At 43.8% G+C, this 23,428-nt stretch overlaps 1 protein-coding gene across 10 annotated transcripts in view; it reads left to right on the forward strand.

The window, feature by feature from the left end:
* ANO4 (anoctamin 4) overlaps nucleotides 1-23,428 on the forward strand; it is a 163,266-nt gene that overhangs the window by 14,803 nt on the left and 125,035 nt on the right. For 9 of the 10 annotated variants that reach the window (XR_013231294.1, XR_013231295.1, XM_077339174.1 and 6 more), the window contains exon 3: nucleotides 684-920. Coding sequence is in view for 7 of the 10 variants with exons in the window: in XM_077339174.1 (XP_077195289.1) it covers nucleotides 684-920 (237 nt within the window). In the remaining 3 variants the exon portion in view is untranslated. Of the gene's footprint in view, nucleotides 1-683; nucleotides 921-19,340; nucleotides 19,712-23,428 lie in introns of those variants that run through there. The other variant, XM_077339181.1, reaches the window with a different exon arrangement.

Genomic DNA, 23,428 nt, shown 5'->3' on the forward strand with positions numbered 1-23,428 from the left:
CTGGCTTGACCAGTTTTGATGGCTTTACATCCAAAGTAGATTTAGTATATCCAACAGATCAAAGAAATATCAGACTTTCATACAAGAAAAAAGAAGAATGGATACAAAGTGACAGACCACGAGCACTAATTCTTTTTGTTCAAAGATGCATCTTTAGTAGAAATATGGTAGGAAAATGTTGGTCTGGAAAAGCTGTGATAGGTAGATGGATCCTTCATGGTCAGAATCAGTATGCCTCTGAATATCAGAGACTGGGAACAAACAATAGAAGATAATTAAAGGTAAAGGTATCCCCTGTGCAAGCACCAAGTAATGTCTGACCCTTGGGGTGACGCCCTCCAGCATTTTCATGGCAGACTCAATACGGGGTGGTTTGCCAGTGCCTTCCCCAGTCATTACCGTTTACCCCCCAGCAATCTGGGTACTCATTTTACCGACCTCGGAAGGATGGAAGGCTGAGTCAACCTTGAGCCAGCTGCTGGGATCAAACTCCCAGCCTCATGGGCAGAGCTTCAGACAGCATGTCAGCATGTTGCTCCACAAGAGGCTCTTATAATTATAATAAGAAGATAATTACCGGTTTGTAAATTTCCTATTTTCATCGGCTCACATAGATCTTTGGTCCAAACCAGTATGGTATTTCTTATGTCCTTGTCTTTATTATATTCAATGCTTATTTTCAGGTCATGATACTTCGGGTCAGTTTGCAATTGGACTTACTCACTGGAAAAATCCACACTCTCAAGCTGGCCACCATCTCCCTTTCTGCTTCTATGAAGAGGCTGGCTCCTGTCAGTATTTTGTGCCACAGTTTGATTTCTCAGCTCCATTGTCCTGCCCGGCTTCACTCTCTATCACCCCAGTGCCTTCTTATAGCAGCAGCTGCAGCAGCCAGGATACTCTCAATCAAGACCCCACAGGTAAAGGATTTTGTTTTTTTGGGGGGGGAGTTTTGAGATGAGGGTTTGAAATGTGCAAAAAGAAAGATCCTCAGTGGAACACATGAAGTTGCTTGACAGTGAATCAGGCTATTGACCTACCAAGGGCAGTATTTTCTATTCTGACTGTCAGTAGCTTTTCAAGATCGCCAGCAGAGGTCTTCCTCATCACTTACAACCTGCTCTTCCCCAGATGTGAGCTTCTCTTCTTCCCTCTTATGCTTGTGCAGGCATGCATGCATGAAGGTAGAATTTCCAGCACTAGCCAGAAACATGCAGCTGTGCTGCAGAATACTATTAGGCGTATTAGCCATTAATGAGAAGTATTCATGTAGAATATTATCAGTCAGCTGCTTTTTAAGAATGACTGATATTCCCATTTTAGTAACATCCCAGTATTTTAAAAAGCATCAAAAGAAATCTATTTATCCAGGGCCTCATGCACAAGCCTTAGCACTCCATTAGGCAACCTGCTTATATTTTTGTATTATACAAAGATGCTTCTCCCCACCATGCAAGATTCTCTTGCTTTCCCCTCCATTCACATACCTTTCTGCTGTTTCAAAGAATCAAAATCAGGGGCAGTCATGTTTTGTGCCCTGTTAAACTGCAGGAATAGTGCCACGCAAATAAGGGCGGAGGACTCTTCATGCTGATTTTCAATACAGATATGGCTTTAGTGTTCAGAGAAGCACTCTAGTCTAAAAGACAGCTGGCTTTTGCAGATAGTTCTATGATATTACTTGGGGATTTTGCAATAAATTGTTATTGGGTGCTTTCACAATGGTGATAGGAAAAAATAAGCTGTCAGCACAAGGTACTGCAGTGAAACCTGATATCGTGTGCAAAATTGCAGCTCCTAGTAATGAAACAGCAAATCAATTACCTCCCAATTGAATGCATTCTGATAGTTTTGTCTAAAATGTTTTCATCTAATTTTAGAATCTGTATCACATTTCACTGGTCTTCAGTAAGGGTAGATTATTTCCATGGAAGAGACTAAATTTCTGCTTCTGATCAAGAGCCCCTTTACAATCAGTCATGGGTTTACTTTGAAAGGACAGAATCTCTTCAACCCTCCACCTCTGCCTTTTATGCACTTCGTAAGTCATAAAATCAGGCCGGCACTGAGGCTCCCAGGAATACCCGATTAACAAGGAAATCAATGAATAAGTAGGACAAATCAATTTTTTATAAATTCTGAGACATGTCTTGGTTTTTACTAGTCCAGTTAGTTTTACTACACAATGTGGAAGAATCTGTGTTTCCTTAACATGGGACTTCTGGGACCTGATCCGTGCCAGGCCCCAGAGAGCAGTGTCCTGGCATCATCGTCATATAGACATGGAGATTGGCCCCGGGTTCATACTGATGCTTCCCTGGCTTTTTTCCGCCCATGTGGAATCAGCCTTACAAAGGCTTATAATTATTAGAAATAAAAATTTGAGATCCATATGACATCTTCCAAGCTGCATCCTTCTAAAAATATCTTAGAACTAGCAAGAAAGCCCATTGCAACCAGGAATGCAATGGGCGCTAGGACCCAGGGGACACCAGGAGGTGCTTTTTTTTTCTGCTGCGTGGAGCTGTGAAAGGCTCCTACAGGGTTTTTTTTTTTCTGCTGCTTGGAGCTGGGAAAGGCTCCTACAGGGTTTTGTTTTCTGCTGCTTGGAGGTATTTTTTTTCTGCTAGCTTGGAGCTCCTACAGGGGTTTTTTTTCCTGCTGCTTGGAGCTGGGAAAGGCTCCTTCAGGGTTTTGTTTTCTGCTGCTTGGATCTGCGAAAGGCTCCTACAGGGTTTTTTTTTCTGCTGCTTGGAGCTGTGAAAGGCTCCTGCAGGGTTTTTTTTTTCTGCTAGCTCTCTTGGGCGTGCCGGCTTGGAGCTCCTACAGGGGTTTTTTTTCCTGCTGCTTGGAGCTGGGAAAGGCTCCTTCAGGGTTTTGTTTTCTGCTGCTTGGATCTGCGAAAGGCTCCTACAGGGTTTTTTTTTTCTGCTGCTTGGATCTGCGAAAGGCTCCTACAGGGTTTTTTTTTTCTGCTGCTTGGATCTGCGAAAGGCTCCTACAGGGTTTTTTTTTCTGCTGCTTGGAGCTGGGAAAGGCTCCTTCAGGGTTTTGTTTTCTGCTGCTTGGATGTGCGAAAGGCTCCTACAGGGTTTTTTTTCCTGCTGCGTGGAGCTGCGAAAGGCTCCTACAGGGTTTTTTTTTTCTGCTGCTTGGAGCTGGGAAAGGCTCCTTCAGGGTTTTGTTTTCTGCTGCGTGGAGCTGCGAAAGGCTCCTACAGGGTTTTTTTTTTTCTGCTGCCTCTCGTGGGCTTGGAGCTCCTACAGGGGTTTTTTTTTCTGCTGCTTGGAGCTGGGAAAGGCTCCTTCAGGGTTTTGTTTTCTGCTGCGTGGAGCTGCAAAAGGCTCCTACAGGGTTAATTTTTTTCTGCTGCCTCTCGTCGGCGCGGCGGCTTGGAGCTCCTACAGGGGTTTTTTTTTCTGCTGCCTCTCGTCGCGCTAGCGGCGAAAGGCTCCTCCGGGGGTGTTTCTTTTTTTTCTGCAGCTTCTCGGCGGCTGGAGTCTTGTGTTGTGTTTGCGGCGGGGGCTTCCTTGGGGCCGGCCTGACGCGGTGAGAGACGCTTCGCGCCTCTCACCACGTCAGGCCGGGAGCAACTGCGAGCCGCGCTGAGCGCGGCTCGCAGTTGCTGGGGCTGGGAATCGGAGGGACCAATCGGCAGGCGCTTCGCGCCTGCCGTTTGGTCCCTCCGGTTGTCTGTCATGAGGAAGGGTCCAATCCGGACCCTTCCTCATCCCGGACACATCCCGCCCCAGAACCCCTTACTGTTTTATTTAGTCCGTGGCGCCCGCGGCGCCACGGGCGGTGTACAGATGGTGTTAGAACTACTTTCTATAGCTAGGGCTACAGTTTGAAAGTGGGCTTTAGAGTTACCACTATATGAAAAAGTCACTCTCAGATATCTAAAATTATTAACTTGCTAAATGCAACATCCATTGATTTACTATGGAAGCATACAATTTTAGTTTTGTCAAAATGGATTATCAGTGATTCCTCTGAATAATTTGAGAGCCCGATTTAAACCTGTTCTGTTCTGTGATCATAGTATAGCATCATCCAACAAGAACTGCGAGTTTTTCCCCATCTCTGAGTTTTGGTGTGTGAACATCGGCATTCTGACAAATTGAAATCAATTGTTACATATACATTAAAAAGAAAAGGGGTAAGAAGGCATCTTTGTCTTACTCCTTTTTGTGACGCTATTGGTTTAGATAATTTTCCATCAGGGGTAAATCTTTCCTCCAACTTGGTGCAAAATAGCATCCTCCTGGACTATCTGAATTCCCTTGAAGTTTCTACTCCTCTTTCAAATAAGATTGTTTTTCTACTCTGCAAGTCCAACAATTAATATATTGCAGGGACTCTATGATTATCAATTATTAGATCAATACTTGTTCAGTTATGCTTCTCTGCTGCACCACAAACTGCTCCAAAAGAAACCTCCTCAGTGACCAGGTACTGTAAATGAATACACGCTTTCATGTTTTGAAGTTGTTACTTCCAGATATATGAGAACTTTTAGTTAAATCTACCATTTTTCAGTGATTGTTTTCAGTAGAACAGCCATCTCTCACACTAGATTTTTTTAGACTTTCCATATTTTTTTCACAGCACTCAAATTAGCATACTCTACAATTTTTGGCTTTTTATTCTAAATATCTGATTCAAACAATGATTTCACTAGACTAATTGACCTTACCTGCAGTTCCATCAGAGATTTTTGTTCTCCATCAGCAAAAGGTGCACTAATGGAGGGAATTCTTATTATTTAAGACCCGAAGTAACCCTCATCTTGCATATCTGTCAGGAGTAATGGAACCAAGTAGAGAAACTCAGGTTTCAGAGCGGGAAGTGATTGATGGAGAGTTCAGTAAGTCTTGCCAAGAGCTTTCCAAGAGAAGATGTTTCCTCTTTATACCTTGTTAAGGTCAGAGTGGTGAGACCACATCCTACAACTCCTTTTTTAAAAAACCCTCTGTAGTCTAATTTTCACAAGAGCTTTGTCTGAATGAAAAAGATACTGGGTTTTAATGTTGGTACATGTGGCCTGGAGAATGGGGCCAAAGCCCAAACAAAGCAATTATTTTTTAAAAAAAGGTATCCTCAGAGTGTCCTGATTAGATGAGATGATGTTTTCATGTTTAAAGTGATTTTTAAAAACGCCATGAGGGTTCAGTCTTTATTGGTCCTGCAGAACCATGGCAAGGTAAGGCACTCTTATTTTCTCCTTATGCCTTTTCAAGTCCTGATTTTCTGCACTGCATCCCCCTCCCCCCCCCCATTTAGTTCAGAATCTCTCTAAATAGGGTTGCCACCTCCAGTTTGGGAAACGCCTGAATATATGATGGTGGGGCTCAGGGAGAGGAGGAACATCATCAGTGGAATATAATGCCATAGAGACCACCCTCCAACACAGCCATTTTCTCCAGGGGAACTGATCTCTATAGTCTGGAGATCAATTGTAATTCCAGGAGATCTCCAGGCCCCACATAGAGGTTGGGAACGGTATTCCCTCTAAGCTGTGCACATGAGTAGCCGCTCATGAACACAGGAAGCCCTGCTCAGCAGCAATCTGGAGCCACACAGGATCTTCTATTGTCCATTGCCCATTTTATGATTATACTTCTTATATTCTGCTCAGGGTGTAAATTGCTCCACTGGCTGGGTGGAGGGGAGAACTCAGAGGGAACATTGGTTGGCAAGCAACACTGTCTCCAAGAGGTAAATGGCTAGTGACTGAAGAATGTTGTAACAACTCTTTTTAGGGTTGTACTGTGAAATACCTTCCATGTTTAAACCAATGTTGGTGCAATACAACGGAGCATCCTCCCAAGTCAGAGTATCTCAATTGTAGCATCTAGGCCTGAAACCACGGAAAAGGCTGACATTTGCTTTTAATTAATATTTTATGCAGCCCCATAATGAGTGCACTGAGTTTTCAAAGAAACAGGATCTATTGTATAAAACATTTTCCAGGAAATGCTGACTCTCCTCGCTCAGTCAGGACTTTTGCCTTTGCATTAGTTATTGTATCGAAACAGAAACAGCTTTCCTTTGCAGTTGCTCAGCCTTGGCACAATCAGTATTTTGGCATATGTTCACTCTCCTTATAAAACATTAAGCTTGCACTTGATTTTAAAAGTTCAGTAATCAGAATCAAAAGGGAAAAGACCATTAACTTGCATGAATTCCTTAGCTAATTTTCCTTTTAATACTATTGACATAGTTTTATGAAAAGAACTACAACTTGTTTGTTTCAGATTCCATTATTTCCTTGGGTTATATTCACATCAGTTCTTTTGTATGGAATCTGTCACTGGAAATAGTGTGAGGGGATTTTGCAGCCTGCTTTTTGTTCCATCTCTGATCAATGGCAAAGCTGAAACAAATATAGGGGGAAGAATGTCAAGCAAATATTTTTGTAATTTTAATTTTTGTTGTTGTTGTTATGTGCGAAGTCGTGTCCGACCAATCGCGACCCCATGGACAATGATCCTCCAGGCCTTCCTGTCCTCTACCATTCCCTGGAGTCCATTTAAGTTTGCACCTACTGCTTCAGTGACTCCATCCAGCCACCTCATTCTCTGTCGTCCCCTTCTTCTTTTGCCCTCGATCGCTCCCAGCATTAGGCTCTTCTCCAGGGAGTCCTTCCTTCTCATGAGGTGGCCAAAATATTTGAGTTTCATCTTCAGGATCTGGCCTTCTAAAGAGCAGTCAGGGCTGATCTCCTCTAGGACTGACCGGTTTGTTCGCCTTGCAGTCCAAGGGACTCGCAAGAGTCTTCTCCAGCACCAGAGTTCAAAAGCCTCAATTCTTTGACGCTCGGCCTTCCTTATGGTCCAACTTTCGCAGCCATACATTGCAACTGGGAAGACCATAGCCTTGACTAAACGCACTTTTGTTGGCAGGGTGATGTCTCTGCTTTTTAGGATGCTGTCTAGATTTGCCATAGCTTTCCTCCCCAGGAGCAAGCGTCTTTTAATTTCTTTGCTGCAGTCCCCATCTGCAGTGATCTTGGAGCCCAGGAAAATAAAATCTGTCACTATCTCCATTTCTTCCCCATCTATTTGCCAGGAATTGAGCGGGCCGGATGCCATGATCTTTGTTTTCTTGATGTTGAGTTTCAAGCCAACTTTTGCACTCTCCTCCTTCACCCGCATCAACAGGCTCTTTAGTTCCTCTTCACTTTCTGCCATTAGAGTGGTATCATCTGCGTATCTGAGGTTGTTGATATTTCTCCCTGCAATCTTGATCCCAATTTGTGACTCCTCTAATCCCGCATTTCTCATGATGTGCTCTGCATACAAGTTAAATAGGCAAGGCGACAGTATACAGCCTTGCCGAACTCCTTTCTCAATTTTGAACCAGTCAGTGATTCCAAGTTCAGTTCTCACTGTTGCTTCTTGACCTGAATATAAATTTCTCAAGAGACAAATAAGATGCTCTGGTATTCCCATCTCTTTAAGAACTTGCCACAATTTGCTGTGTTCCACACAATCAAAGGCTTTAGCATAGTCAATGAAGCAGAAGTAGACGTTCTTCTGGTACTCCCTAGCTTTCTCCATGATCCAGCGTATGTTGGCAATTTGATCTCTAGTTCCTCTGCCTCTTCGAAATCCTGCCTGTACTTCTGGAAGTTCTCAGTCCACATACTGCTGGAGCCTAGCTTGTAGGATTTTGAGCATAACTTTGCTAGCATGAGAAATTAGTGCAATGGTGCGGTAGTTTGAACATTCTTTGGCATTGCCCTTCTTTGGGATCGGAATGTAAACTGACCTTTTCCAATCCTGTGGCCATTGTTGAGTTTTCCAAATTTGCTGGCATATTGAGTGTAGCACTTTTACTGCATCGTCCTTTAAGATTTTGAATAGTTCAACTGGAATGCTGTCACCACCACTAGCTTTATTGTTACTCAGACTTCCTAAGGCCCATTTGACTTCACATTCCAGGATATCTGGCTCCAGGTCAGTAACTACCCCATTGTGGTCATCAGGGATGTTAAGCTCGCTCTTGTATAGTTCTTCTGTATAATTTTGCCACCTTTGTTTAATCTCTTCTGCTTCTGTGAGGTCCCTACCATTTTGGTCCCTTATCATACCCATCTTTGCATGAAACGTTCTCTTCATATCTCCAATTTTCTTGAAAAGATCTCTGGTCCTCCCGATTCTATTGTTTTCTTCTATTTGTTTGCACTGTTCATTTAAGAAGGCATTCTTATCTCTTCTAGCTTTTCTCTGGAATTCTGCATTCAGTTGGGTGTATCTTTCTCTTTCTCCCTTGCCTTTCACTTCCCTTCTCTCCTTAGCTATTTGTAAAGCTTCCTCAGACAGCCATTTTGATTTCTTGCATTTCTTTTTCTTTGGGATGGTTTTAGTTGCTACCTCTTGTACAATGTTGCGAACCTCCATCCATAGTTCTTCAGGCACTCTTTCTATCAGATCTAATTCCTTAAATCTATTTGTCACCTCCACTGTGTATTCATCGGGGATATGATTTAGTTCATACCTGAGTGGCCTAGTGCTTTTCCCTACTTTCTTCAATTTAAGCCTAAATTTTGCAACAAGAAGCTCATGATCTGAACCACAATCAGCTCCTGGTCTTGTTTTTATTGACTGGATAGAACTTTTCCATCTTTGGCTGCAGAGCACATAGTCAATCTGATTTCTGTGTTGACCGTCTGGTGATGTCCATGTGTAGAGTCGTCTCTTGGGTTGCTGGAAAAGAGTGTTTGCTATGACCATTGTATTCTCTTGACAAAATTCTACCAGCTTGTGCCCTGCTTCATTTTGTACTCCAAGGCCAAACTTGCCTGTTATCCCGGTTATCTTTTGGCTTCCTACTTTAGCATTCCAATCCCCCATGATGATAAGCACATCATTTTTGGGCGTTGCTTCTAGAAGGTGTTGTAGGGCTTCATAGAACTGATCAACTTCATCCTCTTCAGCAGCAGTGGTTGGGGCGTAGACCTGGATCACTGTGATGTTGAATGGTTTGCCTTGGATTCGCACTGAGATCATTCTGTCATTTTGGGGATTGTATCCCAAGACTGCTTTTCCTACTCTCTTATTGATTATGAAGGCTACTCCATTTCTTCTGCGAGATTCTTGTCCACAGTAGTATACCTGATGGTCATCTGAATTAAATTCACCCATTCCTATCCATTTTAGTTCACTGATTCCTAAAATGTCGATGTTTAATTTTAATTTATATTTCCCTAATTTGACTTTACAATGAAAAAGCACAGGATGTTTTGCATCCCCTGGACAGTGGCTGGTGTAACACACATAGTTTATCTCAGTAAAAGCAGTTACTCCCTTGACCCAGACATGGGGGCAGGCAGTGTGGGAGAAAGGGGGTATGGCGGCCGCTGGTGAAAGCATTATGTCACTTTCAGGGAAAAGCTAGAAGCTATGTCACACCTCTCAAGGAATTGGCAGAAACCTTATAGTAAAACAGAGTTTCTGGCAATTCCTAGAGAGGATTGATATCACTTCCAGATTCCCTGAGAAGTGATGTCAAGCTATCAGGCTGATGGCCATTCTACCCCTGTCACTGCTTGCAGTGATGGTAGGAAATAAGAAATGGGACAGAGAGTGGCAATTCTGCATGTGGAGAGGTTTACTGCTTTGACGACTATTTGGCAGTGCAAGATTGAATCATGCTGAGACCATAAGTTATTTCATGTTTAGGAGTATTAAGGGAGTTTTCAAAATTATACTTATAACCCCACCCCCTTCATATTCAATCTGGGGGAGAAAAATTATTCATTCAAGGCTTTTCGCTAACCAAGCAGGTAGTGTTATTAAGAACAATGATTCTGATGCAAGCAAGATGAGATCATGCTAGGATACTGAACAATATTCAAAGTTCATAGAATCATAGAATCATAGAATTGGAAGGGACCTTCTGGGTCATCTAGTCCAACCCCCTGCACTGTGCAGGATACTCGGAACCCTATCACTCATCCACTGTAACCTTCCACCCCCTTGAGCCTTCACAAAATCAGTCTCTCTGTCAGATAGCTATCCAGCCTCTGTTTAAAAATTTCCAAAGATGGAGAACCCATCACCTCCTGAGGAAGCCTGTTCCACTGAGAAAACTCTCTAAATGTCAGGAACTTCTTCTGGATATTTAGACATAATTTTTTTTTGAATTAATTTCATCCTATTGGTTCTGGTCCATCCCTCTGGGGCAAGAGAGAACAACTCTGCTCCACCCTCTATATGGCAGCCTTTTAAATATTTGGAAATGGTTATCAGGTCCCCTCTCAGTCATCTCCTCTCCAAGCTAAACAAACCAAGCTCCCCCAACGTTTCCTCATACGTCTTGGTCTCCAAACCTCTCACCATCTCCATTGCCCTCCTCTGGACATGCTCCAGTTTCATGCTCCTCTTCAACTGGGGTTCCCAAAACTGAACACAGTACTCCCCGTGAGGCTGAACCAGAGCAGATTAAAGCAGCACTGTCACCTCCCATGATCTGGACACAATACTCCATTTGATACAGCCCAAAATCTCATTTGCCTTTTAAGCCACTGAGTCACACTGTTGCCACATGTTCAAGGTATGGTCTACTAAGACTGCTAGATCCTTTTCGCACATGCTACTGCCAAGACAAGTCTCCCCCATCCTATATTGGTGTGTTTAGTTTTTCCTACCTAAATGCAGAACTTTACATTTGTCCCTATTGAATTTCATTTTATTTAGTTTAGCCCACTTCTCAAGCCTATCAAGATCATCCTGTATTCTGATTCTGTCTTCTGTTGTGTTTGCTACCCCTCCCAGTTTAGTATTGTCTGCAGATGTAATAAGTACCCCCTCTAATCCTTCATCCAAATCATTTATAAATTTGTTGAACAACACAGGCCCCAGGACAGATCCCTGGGGCACTCCACTTGTCACTCTTCTCCAAGAACATGTTGGCCACTTTCCTGCCAGCTCACCTTTGCAGCTGCCATGGTTGGGGCTTCCCCTCGGCGTGGCACTGCACAGCTGCTGCTGGCAGCGCCCCCCAGCTGGCGGCAGGAAGTCTGGGGCGCCGGCAGGAAAGCAAGTGGAGCAGGGGCTCAGGCGGTGGTGTCCCTTCGGCAAAAGACTACCTCCCCTGGGCCTCAGTAAAATTGTCAAGCGTTGACCGGTCCCTGGTGATAAAAAGGTTGGGGACCACTGATCTAGGCCACCATTCCCATACCCCCTGTTGTGATACGTTTTTGCCACATTGAGCACTATTTCCCTCACTAGAGAAGACTGAGAAGAAATAGGAGTTAAGCAGTTCAGCCCTCTCTTCATCATCTGTTATAATTTCACTTTCTTATTTGAACTATAACTAAAGAAGCCTTTTTTTGCTGTTTAGCACTTCTTGCTAGCCTATGCTCATATTGAGCTTTAGCTTTTCTAACACTCTCCCTACAGTTATTGGTTATTTGTTCATATTCATCCTTGGTAATAAGGCCTTCCTTCCATTTCCTAAATGACTTTTATTCCTCAAATCATTTGACAGCTGCTTATGGAGCCACCTTAGCTGACCACGGGACTCTACCCAACATACCGTTAAGTCCATTAAAACCTGTTTCCTGAAGTCTAGTCTATACGTACGACTATATAAAGGTTTTCTCTTTCCCACAACTGAAAATCCCAAAAGCACATGGTCACTATTACCAAGTGTGACCACTATTTCCACCTCATCTACCAGTTATTCCCTGTTGAATAACTAAAATAGCAGAGCCCCTGGTTCCCCTCTCTACTTTCTGGGAAATGAAGCTGTCAGCAAGACACGTTAAGAAGTTAATGGAGTTTGTATTTTTAGCAGAGTTGGTCTTCCAACAGATATCTGGGTAATTGAAGTCTCCCATGACCACATAAAGTTCATAAAGTTCTGCATGGGTGGAAGAGAGAAGACAAAGTTTTCTCCCTCTCCCAAAGTACACCCAAAACAGTAGGTTCAGGGGGGACAAATGGAACTACTACTTTACACAGAGAATGACTGAAATGTGGAATTCACATATATATTCCATATAGCGACCTCAGGAATAAACAGCTTTAAAGGGGGGTTAAATATATACAGAGAAGTAAATAAATTCCACTAGCAGTTGGTTACTAAAATGGGTCTGCTGAAATGACAGGAAAAAAGCCATTAGCAACCGGTTACGAAAACAGAATAAAACTGCAGTTTGAAAATCTCCTCTCTCTTCTCAGCTGATGCTAACCAGTCAGATGACTACCACTCTCTGGCTCTGTGAAGAATGAACCCTTCACAATCTTTATTTGTTTACACGGCACTTCTAAGCTTTTAAAAGTGCAGTCTGTCACACATGCATGACTGGAGGAAAAAACTGCTGATATATAAAATATTACATACATTAAACCTATAAATCTGTGGTCCCTGTAATGCTATTGATATTTTCAGATGTAGTTGCCAGAGTTTTTGGTGTGTGTGGTATTGGGCTCCCTGAATTAGTATGCATTCTCTTGCAGAAAAGCTAGAAATCCCTTTTCAGAACTGATTGGTACCGAGCCTTAAATGTACCGAACAATACAGCTTCTTTGACTATAAATATGCTTCCCAAACCATCCTGACTTTCTGATACTGTATCATTGTTCTATGTCATTTGATTGGTCCTTAATGAAGTTGCTTCATGGATTATGTTCTTGGTTTTGGATTTCAGTGATCAGCAATCGCTTCCTAGAATAGACAAATCCACTAGAGGGCACTGTTGGGTATATCAACACTACTTCTTACATTGAAACAATGTTACATGAACAAAATTAGGACTCTGAAAAGATAGCCCTATCCCAAATTACTAATCCATAGATCTGTCAAATCAATTTAGACAAAGATATTCAGTATTGAGTTTGCTTTCCCCCACTCTGCTTTTAAAAATCTACTACAGTGATATGATAATAATTACAACATTGACACATGCATTTTTCTAGCAGAGCAGGGGTTACTGAGATACTTTTGCATGTTCAATGATTTTTCTTGGTACAAATGCAATTTTCTCAGGATTCTTCTCTTGGGACATGGATTTTCACCCTTTAATAGTCCATCTGAAAATATTGAAGGGAAAGGTAATTATTTCTTCAAGGCTGAACAAATGAGGCCATGCTGAAGCTGGATCTCTTATAGTGCAATTCTAAGAATACTTCCCTGTGGATAAATCCAGTTGAATAGATTTGAGTAGGATTCTGGGTTTAGATTGTACTGTCAGGTAGAGTTGTCAGCATCCAGAATGGAGCCTGGAGTTCTCTGGCAGTTCTCAGCTGCATTCTGTATTCCAGAGAGGAGTTCCTCTAGAGAAAATGGCAGCTTCAGAGGGCAGACATCCTTTCCCAAATGAGTTTCCATTCTCCCCAAGCACCACTCACAAATCTGCCAGAATTTCCTAATCCAGAGTTGGCAACTTTAGTTTAGGCTGGATCCTTCAATCTCTTTCCTGGAGGCAATCCCCGCTGAATAAAATGGAATTTACTTCCTAGTAGACCTACTTAGGATTATTCCCTTTGTTTTCAGTACAACTTTCCCTGTATGCCCGTAGTAATTTTTGCTCCAGTTGGAAATCCTACATGGAAACCAGAAGGGGGGAATTATGCCTTTCTGAGCATGCCCCATGATGTCTTTGCTTGGCAAGCAAGACACATAGTGGAAACTGAGTAGGTTCTGTGTGAATGTTTAATAATCCAAAGGACACGACAACAAATTTTTATAAATTTTCTATGAGCCTACATGCTATTAGATATTATTATTATTATTTATTTTGATTTATTTCCCAACACTCCCAAATGGCTTGTGGCGGGATACAGTGTCTTAAAACCCCATTAATACTCCCATTAAAAGACTTAAAACCATCACAACATGGTGACGCAATAACAAAACCCCCTTCCTACCCCCCATTCCTAAAAGGGGGGGGCGGAGGAGAAGGAAGTCAACGATGTTCAAGGACAGGCCCGGGGGAGAGCAGTCGATGTACCACGGCAGCCACGGCAGAACACTGGAAGGTCCCACAGGGCTTCATTTCAACTGCTTCATTTCATGCAATGCTATTACCTCTGTGTTTCTTGGGCAGCTACTTAGTTTAGTTTTTTTCAAATGGAAGACCCAAGATTTCTTTGCTTTTCTTAAGTTTTGCAAAAAAATGGGCAGTGATCCCCATGGGATTGCTGTGTTCGTTCCAGTATGTATACAGCTGTATTAGATGCTCCAAAGACAGCTGTTCCCCTTCTTGGTTAGCTTGCTTTCACTTTGTTGCCTTGACTTGACTAGAGGGAGCAGCAGAGGGCAAAGAGCTGAAGAAATGCAGGATAATGTCTCAGATCTCAAGCCCAGCTAGCTGAATTAGTTCCTCAGATGAGTGGCATGCCTTTCGTAATCTGTTCACCAGATAATCGTCTGTCTCTACTAAATATAGAAGAATATTTAGTTGAGACACAAAAGCAGCTCACAGCCTAACTCAGAATAAACAACAAAAGAAAACAGGGAACCTTTCCAAGGCAATATGTTTGTAATAATGTATACAATGAATATCAATTCAATTTCTTTTACAATTCTTTTATATACCAGAAGGAACAACCATAACTGCTTCTAGATAAATTCCATTTTCATTGACTTCATCAGTGGTTGAATCCTCCAATCCTCCAAAAACAGTTTGTAGTATCAAAGGTGGCAAAATCCTATCGCCTTTCCTTATATTGCTATTTTAATATTTTAGTATCAATCGGCCATAGGCTCTCCAGGGTACTGCGGGGAATGCTAGTCAATGACCACTCCCCTGAAAACGGAATTTATCTAGAAGCCGTTATGGTTGTTCCTTCTGGTATATAAAAGAATTGTAAAAGAAATTGAATTGATATTCATTGTATGCATTATTACAGACATATTGCCTTGGAAAGGTTCCCTGTTTTCTTCTGTTGATTGTTCATTGTGAACCTTTCTTTTTTCGTACTGTAACTCAGAGTAAAAGCAAATGGCATAAAAACAGATTTGCCAACTTAAAGAATAACACATTTATTTGTGGCATGAACTTTCATGGTCAAGAACCCAGTTCATCATCAGTCTGATACAGTCTCTGTCCCACTGAAAGCTTACCACAACAGATCTGAGACTTTTATATATCTCCATCTCCAAACAGGTATGCAAGGAACACCCTAAATAATCAAGGTATACTACCTAGAAGGCTGGAGTTTAGCACAGGTAACTCAAGTCCCTTTATTCCTGGACAAGTCTGAAAATGAAACACTCTTAAAGGACTGATGCTGGATTCTGTTAGCTTTTCACATAGTTGAATTTTTATTTTTTATTTATCATTAAACTTGTATCCCACCCTTCCCTGGTGGCTCAGGGCAGATCACAACAAAACTGAACAACAGGTTCCAGAAACATCGCTGGTAAATTGATGGGCACATAATTGATCAGCTCAAGTGTTTCAGATATTTAGGAGTCAACTTCCAATATAATGGTGGCCATTATGCCCATATACATTCGGTAACAGATTCCGCGAAAAAAAAAACTGCTCCAGCCATTCTTAGATTCTTTCATATCAAAGGTGGTAAGTTTATTCCAGCAGCTCCGAAGCTATATTCTGCAAAGGTATTAGTGCAAATCCTATATAGTACCCAAATAGACAAATTAAACATTCCCTAAATTAAACATTTCAATCAGAAAAATATAATTTAAATTGAAGGTTTAAAATAATTTAAAAGCCACCGCCTCTTCTTTTAATTCTTCCGAGAATTAAAACTTGCGGGGAGGGGGGGGGATCAGCTCTTACAGGGTTTAATTTATTGTGTGGACCAGCATTTCTTGAGGTTACTTCCAGGCCTCAACCACAGGCCTTGCAGGCCCTGCAGAACCCTTTGAGGTCTCACATAGTCCTGATCTCATTGGGCAGAGTGTTCCATCAGGCCTATGGCTTTAGTTTTCTAGTAACAGTCAGAAATCTTTATATACCCTTAAACAACTTTAGGTGAATTTATGTACATGTGTATGTACATGAATGTATATATGACAACTAAATGAAGCATGTTCTAAAAGCATACATATGCATTCTCGATTGCAACTGGAGATTCTCTCAAAGGCTGATTCTAGTGTCCAAGAAACATATTTCTCTCTCTGTGTGTGTCTGTCTCTGCTTTGTACAACTGATTTAAAAGCTGTTGGATACATGAAAAAGCACTTATCTGTGTGGAATTTCACAGTGTCCTGGCATTGCATTTAAAGGTTTAATTCCCCATTGTGATTACTCTTGTTGGGCACACAGATGCTTCTGAAGCAATCTGTCATCCAGAATGAATCCTGCCAGTGCGCAGATTCAGCATATATAGTAGTCAGTCAGCATATGGTATAAGAAAACCCTACACAGAAAAGCCCTTTTGCATTCCCAGCATCGTGTACCTTGTGGCTTTGATTGATGCCCAACAGGGGAACATTTTTAAATTGTTGGGATTGTTCAAACTGCGCATGGGAGACTCACATCCAGCATGATTTAAGCTGCATGGTGAAGGAGACAAGATCACATGCCTAAACAATCTATGTCCAGCCAATGACAGATCCCTGAAATCCCAAACACACAGGAAATCTGAATGGTAGAAAGAGATCTTAATGCCCAGCCCTTGAATTATCTAAGGTTTTTTGGGGGGAGGTGAGGGCATTTTCTGTAGAACTGCTTTGCCTGCAGAAGGTCACATGTTCAACGACCTGCATCTCCAGATAAAAGGACCAGGTCATCAGTGACATAAAAGACCTCTTCCTGAGACCCTGGAGAGCCACTACTAGTCTTCAGTAGACAATGATGCACTTTGTGTATCTTCAAAAAGGAGATTTCAAGATAAGGCAATTAATGACAGCTGAAACCGTATCTTTATCATATAATAAAAGCAATATGAGCCAATACCTCTCTGATAACATAATCTAAAATATTTTCAATGTTCACCATAGGGGTTGGATGCAGACTCCAATTTCCAGTGGCAGAATGGAACTTTCCTGCTTCCCCTTCCCATGAGGGTTGCCAACATCCAAGTGGTAACTGAAGATCTCCTGGAATTATAACTCATCTCCCAAATACAGAGATCTGTTTCTCTGGAGAAAATGGCTGCCTTGGAGGGTGGAGTCTATGCCATTGTACTCCACTGAGATCCCTTCCCTCTCCAAACCCTGCCCTTCCCAGGTTCCATCCCCAAATTCTCCAAGAATTTCCCAAGCTAGAACTGGCATTCATGCCTTACTGCAGAATTTTCTGAGGTATTCCCTCATGTCCAACACACACACACCCATTCCTGGAGAACTTTTTGTCAACATAAAAAAATGCAAATAGGTGTGTATCATTCTAGTCATGTTCCCTCCAATTTCCCCCCAACTGAGCAGAGTGGTTCACATCCTGAACAGAATATAACTGCTGAAGTCTCAAAATGGGCAATGGTAGTGAAAGATACTGTGCTCCTCCAGATTGTTAAGGAGCAGGGCTTCCTGGGTTAATGAGCAGCTCCTCACAATAACAGCTTTGAGGGAATAGTGGTGACATTCCATAGCAATATACCTAATTAGTATTTCTTTGTATGAAAGCAACCTGAGGGCCAAGCTGGATGTTATGTTTTTTAACTACCTGTACAGCCCCCAGTGGAGCCTGTAATAGCCTCTGGGACCATATTATGTCAGTATAATGGAGTGAAGGCTAAAGCCTCTTCTGCCCCTGCATCATGGTCTTGACCTCATTTGGCCACTCTGACACTTGGAAAATAAGTGTCTAGTTGCTGTTGTCTAACTGGGGGGAATGAAAATCAGGTCAAGGAAACCCCAACCCAAGTTTTTAAAAATGTAATGTCTTATTTGTCGCTGAGAGACTCCCATTGTTTTCATATGAAAGTTATGAGCCAAGTTTCCAGGCATCCTTGATGAAGGCATGTGTCAGGTCAACAAAGAATGCTAAAGGCTTTGAGAACTGTGCCACTTCATCCATGATCAGGAAAGGGTTGTTCTTCTCTTCCAGTCCCATTTCCTTTGCCTTTCCACATCTGTTGTTTGTATTACCCCTCCATTCTCTATTTTCACTTAGAATAGTGCTTAAAATAAATCCAGACTTTCTAAGTGAAATTATTATTATTATTATTATTATTATTATTATTATTATTATTATTATTATTATTATTATTTGGATTTATATCCCGCCACTCCCCGTAGGCTCGTGGCGGGTCACAGGAGTCCTATCCCCATTAAAATACCCATTAAAAGACTTTAAAACAATCCCAACATGGCGGAACTTATTATTCCCACCCCTGCTATCAGAGCGGCAGGGAGGGTGGGGAGGAGATGCTAAGTCTGGGGGGGGGGAATGTTGGCACTCATTCGCTGACCCCGGCCTCAACCAAAAACCTGGCGGAAGAGCTCCGTCTTGCAGGCCCTGCGGAAAGCTGGTAAATCCTGCAGGGCCCGCAGCTCACCCGGGAGCTCGTTCCACCAGGTAGGGGCCAGGACCGAAAAGGCCCTGGCCCTGGTCGAGGCCAGGCGCGCTTCTCTAGGGCCAGGAACGATCAGGAGATTCTCCCCCGCTGAGCGTAAAGCCCTGCGGGGGATGTAGGGCGGTAGGCCGTCCCTCAGGTATGTGGGTCCCAACCCGCGTATAGCCTTAAAGGTCAAAACCAGAACCTTGAACCTGATCCGGGCAGCAATTGGCAACCAATGCAGCTGCTTCAGCACAGGCTGGATATGGGCCCTCCAAGGTGTGCCAGTGAGGACCCGAGCAGCTGCGTTTTGCACTAGCTGGAGTTTCCGGATCAGAGACAAGGGTAGGCCGGCGTAGAGCGAGTTACAGAAATCTATTCTGGAGGGAATGCATAAATACATTTATTTGCATTCCCCCCCCCCTCCATATAAGCAGAAAGACTGAAGCAGTTTGAGGTTTGTTGTTGTTTTTCACTGCAGACTACTGAATTCCCATTGCAGGCATCTAAAGTCCTGCATAAGGCCACACTTACAACGGAACACATTTTGCACATAGTCGGGTTAAGAGAGGCAGCCTTCAGTTTTTCCTCTTGTATGTTGCCCTCCTCGCAACTTGAACCCGCCACCTGTAAGGAGGCACAGATGGGCGCGTAGGTGGGGCTGGCAGCAGGTAGGGGCGATCCCCTCGGCGGCTGAGAAGGTCGCGCACCTGGCCCTCCGCCCGTGAGGCTGTCCTCCTGGGGGCTGCAGCGGGGCCCTTCAGGCGTCCAGCCCCCCTTTCCCGGAGCCTGCCGGGGCCAGGGAAACCGCTTGCCCCGGGCATGTCCAAGGCGCCGCCTGATTGGCTGCGAGCCGTGACTGATTGGAGTGGCGAGGCCGGCGCCGCTCGGTCCTTCGCCCCCTCCTCCTCGCCGCCCCCTCTCCCGACCAGGCCGGCCGCTGGGAGCGCGCGGAGCCCGCGGGGGCCAGGAAATCCTCCGCGTGGAGCTGGCGGGCGGGCGCGCGCGCGCGTGTGACTCGCGGAGAGCCCCAGCGGCAGACCGGGCTTGGCTGAGCTTAGCTTGGCTTGGCTGCAGTGCAGCTACAGCGGAGTCCGCCTCGGACTTGTGGGGGTGTGGGTCGACCCCGCGGTTCTGGCCAGGGCGGACTCGCCTGCGGGGTTGGCCGAAGTCCTTCGGTCTCCCGGCCGCGGAGCTGTTCCTGCGGGCGGCGGTGGAGGAGCTTCGCAACAGGAACCCGCGGCTGGCTGGCTGGCTGGATCTCTTCAGGTCTTTCTGTTTGGCTGGTAAGTACCACAAGCGCCTGCCTTGGCTTTGGTGCAGTGCTCGCCCTCGCGCTCTCTTCTTCGCCGCTCTCTTGAGCCCGGCTCAGCCTCCGCACCTGACCTTCAGTGGCTGCCTGCCGGGCAGGGAAGGGACCCCCAAGCGCACGTTGGGCGGCTGGCTGCCCACCCCCCCCCTCCCGTGGCCCACCTGGCCTGCCTGGCATTCGCTTTGTCCTTGACAGAGGCAGCGGGGGAGGGCGATGCCCGGCCGTGGCGCCCGCGATGGCCCCGAACCCCAGTCCCCCCGAAGTGAGATCATGTCTGCGGCACAAAAATCGCGCTTTCCGGGGCTTTGCGGACGAGGGGGAGCGAGAGGGGCACGCGTGGCGCTTCCACCAGCCCCTCCGTTGAGGGGAAACAGCTGGAGAAGAGAAATCGGGGAGGGAAGCCGAGTTCACCTTTGTGTTTTTGAAGCGAAACTGGCATTGTTGGGAGGAGGGAGAGAAGGGACGACTCGACCTAGGAGGTCTTATATCATTTCATCCGTTTAAAATCTGCCTGTGTGCTTTACCAACTCCTTAAGGAAAGGCGGTACTACAGATGTCACGTCACAAAATAGCATTGTTTTGGCATCACTTTGTCCTCTTCGGGTAACTTTTTTTGCAAACTGTTCTTTGATATTTAATCAGATAGAACAGTTACAGCCCCGCCTAATTGTAGGGAAAGAATATTTCAACTGAATGCCAGTTAGCGTTAGCTCATACTGCACAATCTGTGGGGTTTTTTTTTTTTGCACAATGATGTCATGATATTGAATCTTTAAAATGGATGGCTTAAGGATTTTCAGTATATCCTCATTTTATATCCTAAATAATTAAGATCCACAAAAGACGCTTCAGCTTTACTTCAGTGTACAGGTGTAATGGCCACCACTGAGGTGCATTTGACCAGAAACCTGTGCAGCTCCAGTATTTGCTTAAATTCAGAGAAGTTAATCTACCTGCAGAAACAGGCTTCCCCATAAGGGCCAGTTCTTTCACCACCCCCGGAAGCTGCTGGTGCATCTGGGGTCATGCTGTGTGATGCACTGCCTAACAGGTAATCAGTGCTGCCTGCTCTGACACTGCTTATCGCTCCAGTAACACTGCTGTGAATACATCATCTTCTCAACTCTTTCCTAGTGCCTATTGCTGCTCTTCTTCTCCCAGAATCAGGACCAAGAAGTTGTGTGTATTGTTGTTGGCTGTACTTCATTTCCATTTTTTGCTTCTGGATGTAGACTAGAAAGGTACTATCATATAAGCTCGTTTTAAATATATAAATAATACATATAGTGAATTGTGATTTCCAGAACATTAAGATGCAGAGTTTCTACATGGGTTCAAGCCATTTCATCCCATGAAAACCAATTGAACCAAAAGGCCTTCCAATGGAACTCTCGGGTTTCACCAACGTGTGAACTGAACTAAAAAATAAACCTTGAGTTTGAGATTTGATCAGCGATGAAGCTAACTTGCAGAATAACCTTGTTTTCTCAAGATGTTGGGTTTTTTTTAACTGTTTCTCCTTGCAAGAGCATACCATCTAAATATAAGATTCCTATTATGCAAAAGGTTTTAATATGGTGAGATAACAATGATTGCAAAGATGAAGTAGTCACTGCACTGCATCGTCCTCAACTATATTGTAATAACTGATATCTTGGATATAATGGAAATGCTGGCTGACAGTAGAAGATGGTAATGCATTCAGGTGGGTAGAAAGTGCAGTGAGGTGGGGTATGCACATGCTTCTTCAAAACAGCCAGCTACAAGCAAGAGACTGTGCTGGAGAGTTAAGGAAGTATTCATTCCTGTTCCCAGCACTTACTGATTCAGTGCAAGTAGCATGAAAAGTGTTGCGGAAACATAGAACTAGGAAGGACAAAAAGCCATTGATGCCAGCCTTCCCACATGGTGACACAGACAAACATTACAGATCGATGCATGCACCATGTGCTTAAGCAAAGAGCCAGTGCACGGCAGGAGGATTACAGTCACCATTCAAAAGGATTCTGCCAGTGAGCCAGTTTACATCATATAGCAAAAAGCTTCATGCAGGTCATTATGTTCTCTAGACTGCAGCTCTAGAAATCACTGTCATTTGCAGTGTTGGATTAGTAGGATCCTTGTTAGTGAGGTTACTTACCTTGCTGAGCTACTAGTATATTTTTACTGGTGGAGAAGGAAGCTTCTCTATGATGTAGTTCTTTAGTAGATGTCTCATTGCACAGTGAGGAGTTTGATTGGTACTCTCAGTATGTTGTTTACTGCATAAAATGCTCCTTAGTACTCAGTCCTAAAGTCCTTGGGTGACTCACAGCATCATCAATGTAGAATTCTTTCCAGTGTGCACAAAAGCTGCTTCTTGTTCACATACCATGCCCTGAAGATTAGTGCTTTGTTTGCATTGCTACATCACTGGTGCAACTGCACTGTATCGCTAAACTTTACAGTGTGTTACTCAAACCCAGAGGAGTCTCAAGACACCCCATCAAACTGTCATCTCCCAGTGCCAGGAAGTGATGACAGTGCATTTTTCAGACCCAGTTCACACCTCTCTTTAGGCACAGTACATACTGAGTGACTTTTGTTGAGAGCTCTGTGTATAAAATTACATCCACATAGGCTATTATTGTCTATAACCTTTGAGAAAAAGAAACTATAAACAAGGAAAATGCTTCCACAAGACTATTCAGGGCATTCCACACTTACTAAACAATGTTAAACAATTTAATTATAGATGCCGAATTATAGACTTGGATATATCCTTTTCCATATGTGTAGCTGCATTAGTCTGTAGCAGCCAAATAAAATGTAAGTCCAGTAGCACCTTAAAGACTGAAAAAACAATTATTGCAGCATTAGCCTTTGAGAGTCAAAATTCACTTCATCAATCTATTGGTTGGTTCTGTTCTGTTTTTAGGGTTCTGGTTGGTTCTCCAGCCCTAATCCTTTTGCATTGTGTATTGAATGTCCCATCTCTCATTTGTATTGACTCGCTCTTTTATCTGCCAAGTCCAAGTGAGAAAGGCAAAGTATAAATATAACATGAATAAAATAAAGACCCACTTCCAGTCGTACCATACAGAGCAGGCTACAACAGTGCTGGTGAAGATGTCTATGTAAACCATGGTTTCACACAAGGAGGAAGTCTGGTTCACTGATTATGCTTTGCATGAAGTATGTTTCACTCTGACACCTCTAATTAAAATAACTCAGGTGAGAGGTGTTGGGAAAGGCCTCTCCTTCTGAGAGGACCCAGAAGTAGAATCTGGAGCAGTTTTTGCCCATGATGAACTGGGGAGGAGATAAGCTGCCCCTTTGGAACAAAGAAAATGGGATGCTTTTAGGGATGCCAGCCTCCAGCTGGGATCTGAGGTTCCCCTGGAATTACAGCTCATCTCCAGACTACAGAGATCAGTTTACCTGGAGAATGGACTCTGGCATTGTATCCTACTGAGGTCTCTCCCCAGGCTGCATCCAAAATTGACAGGAGTTTCCCATTCTGGAGGTGACAACCTTATCCTGCCATCCCCTGCTGGTAGACTGGGAGGATCTGGCAACCTTAGCTGCTTTCTAGAAGACAGTAAGGAAGTCATTCCCTTTTCCCTCCACCTGCCACAGGGGTTCCATAGGGAGCTGCAGTGTGCTTGGCTTGTGTGTCCTACAGGGTCGTGACCTTCCCTCCAATCCATTT

The sequence above is a fragment of the Paroedura picta genome, chromosome 5 (assembly GCF_049243985.1).
Source record: "Paroedura picta isolate Pp20150507F chromosome 5, Ppicta_v3.0, whole genome shotgun sequence".
NCBI lineage: Eukaryota > Metazoa > Chordata > Lepidosauria > Squamata > Gekkonidae > Paroedura > Paroedura picta.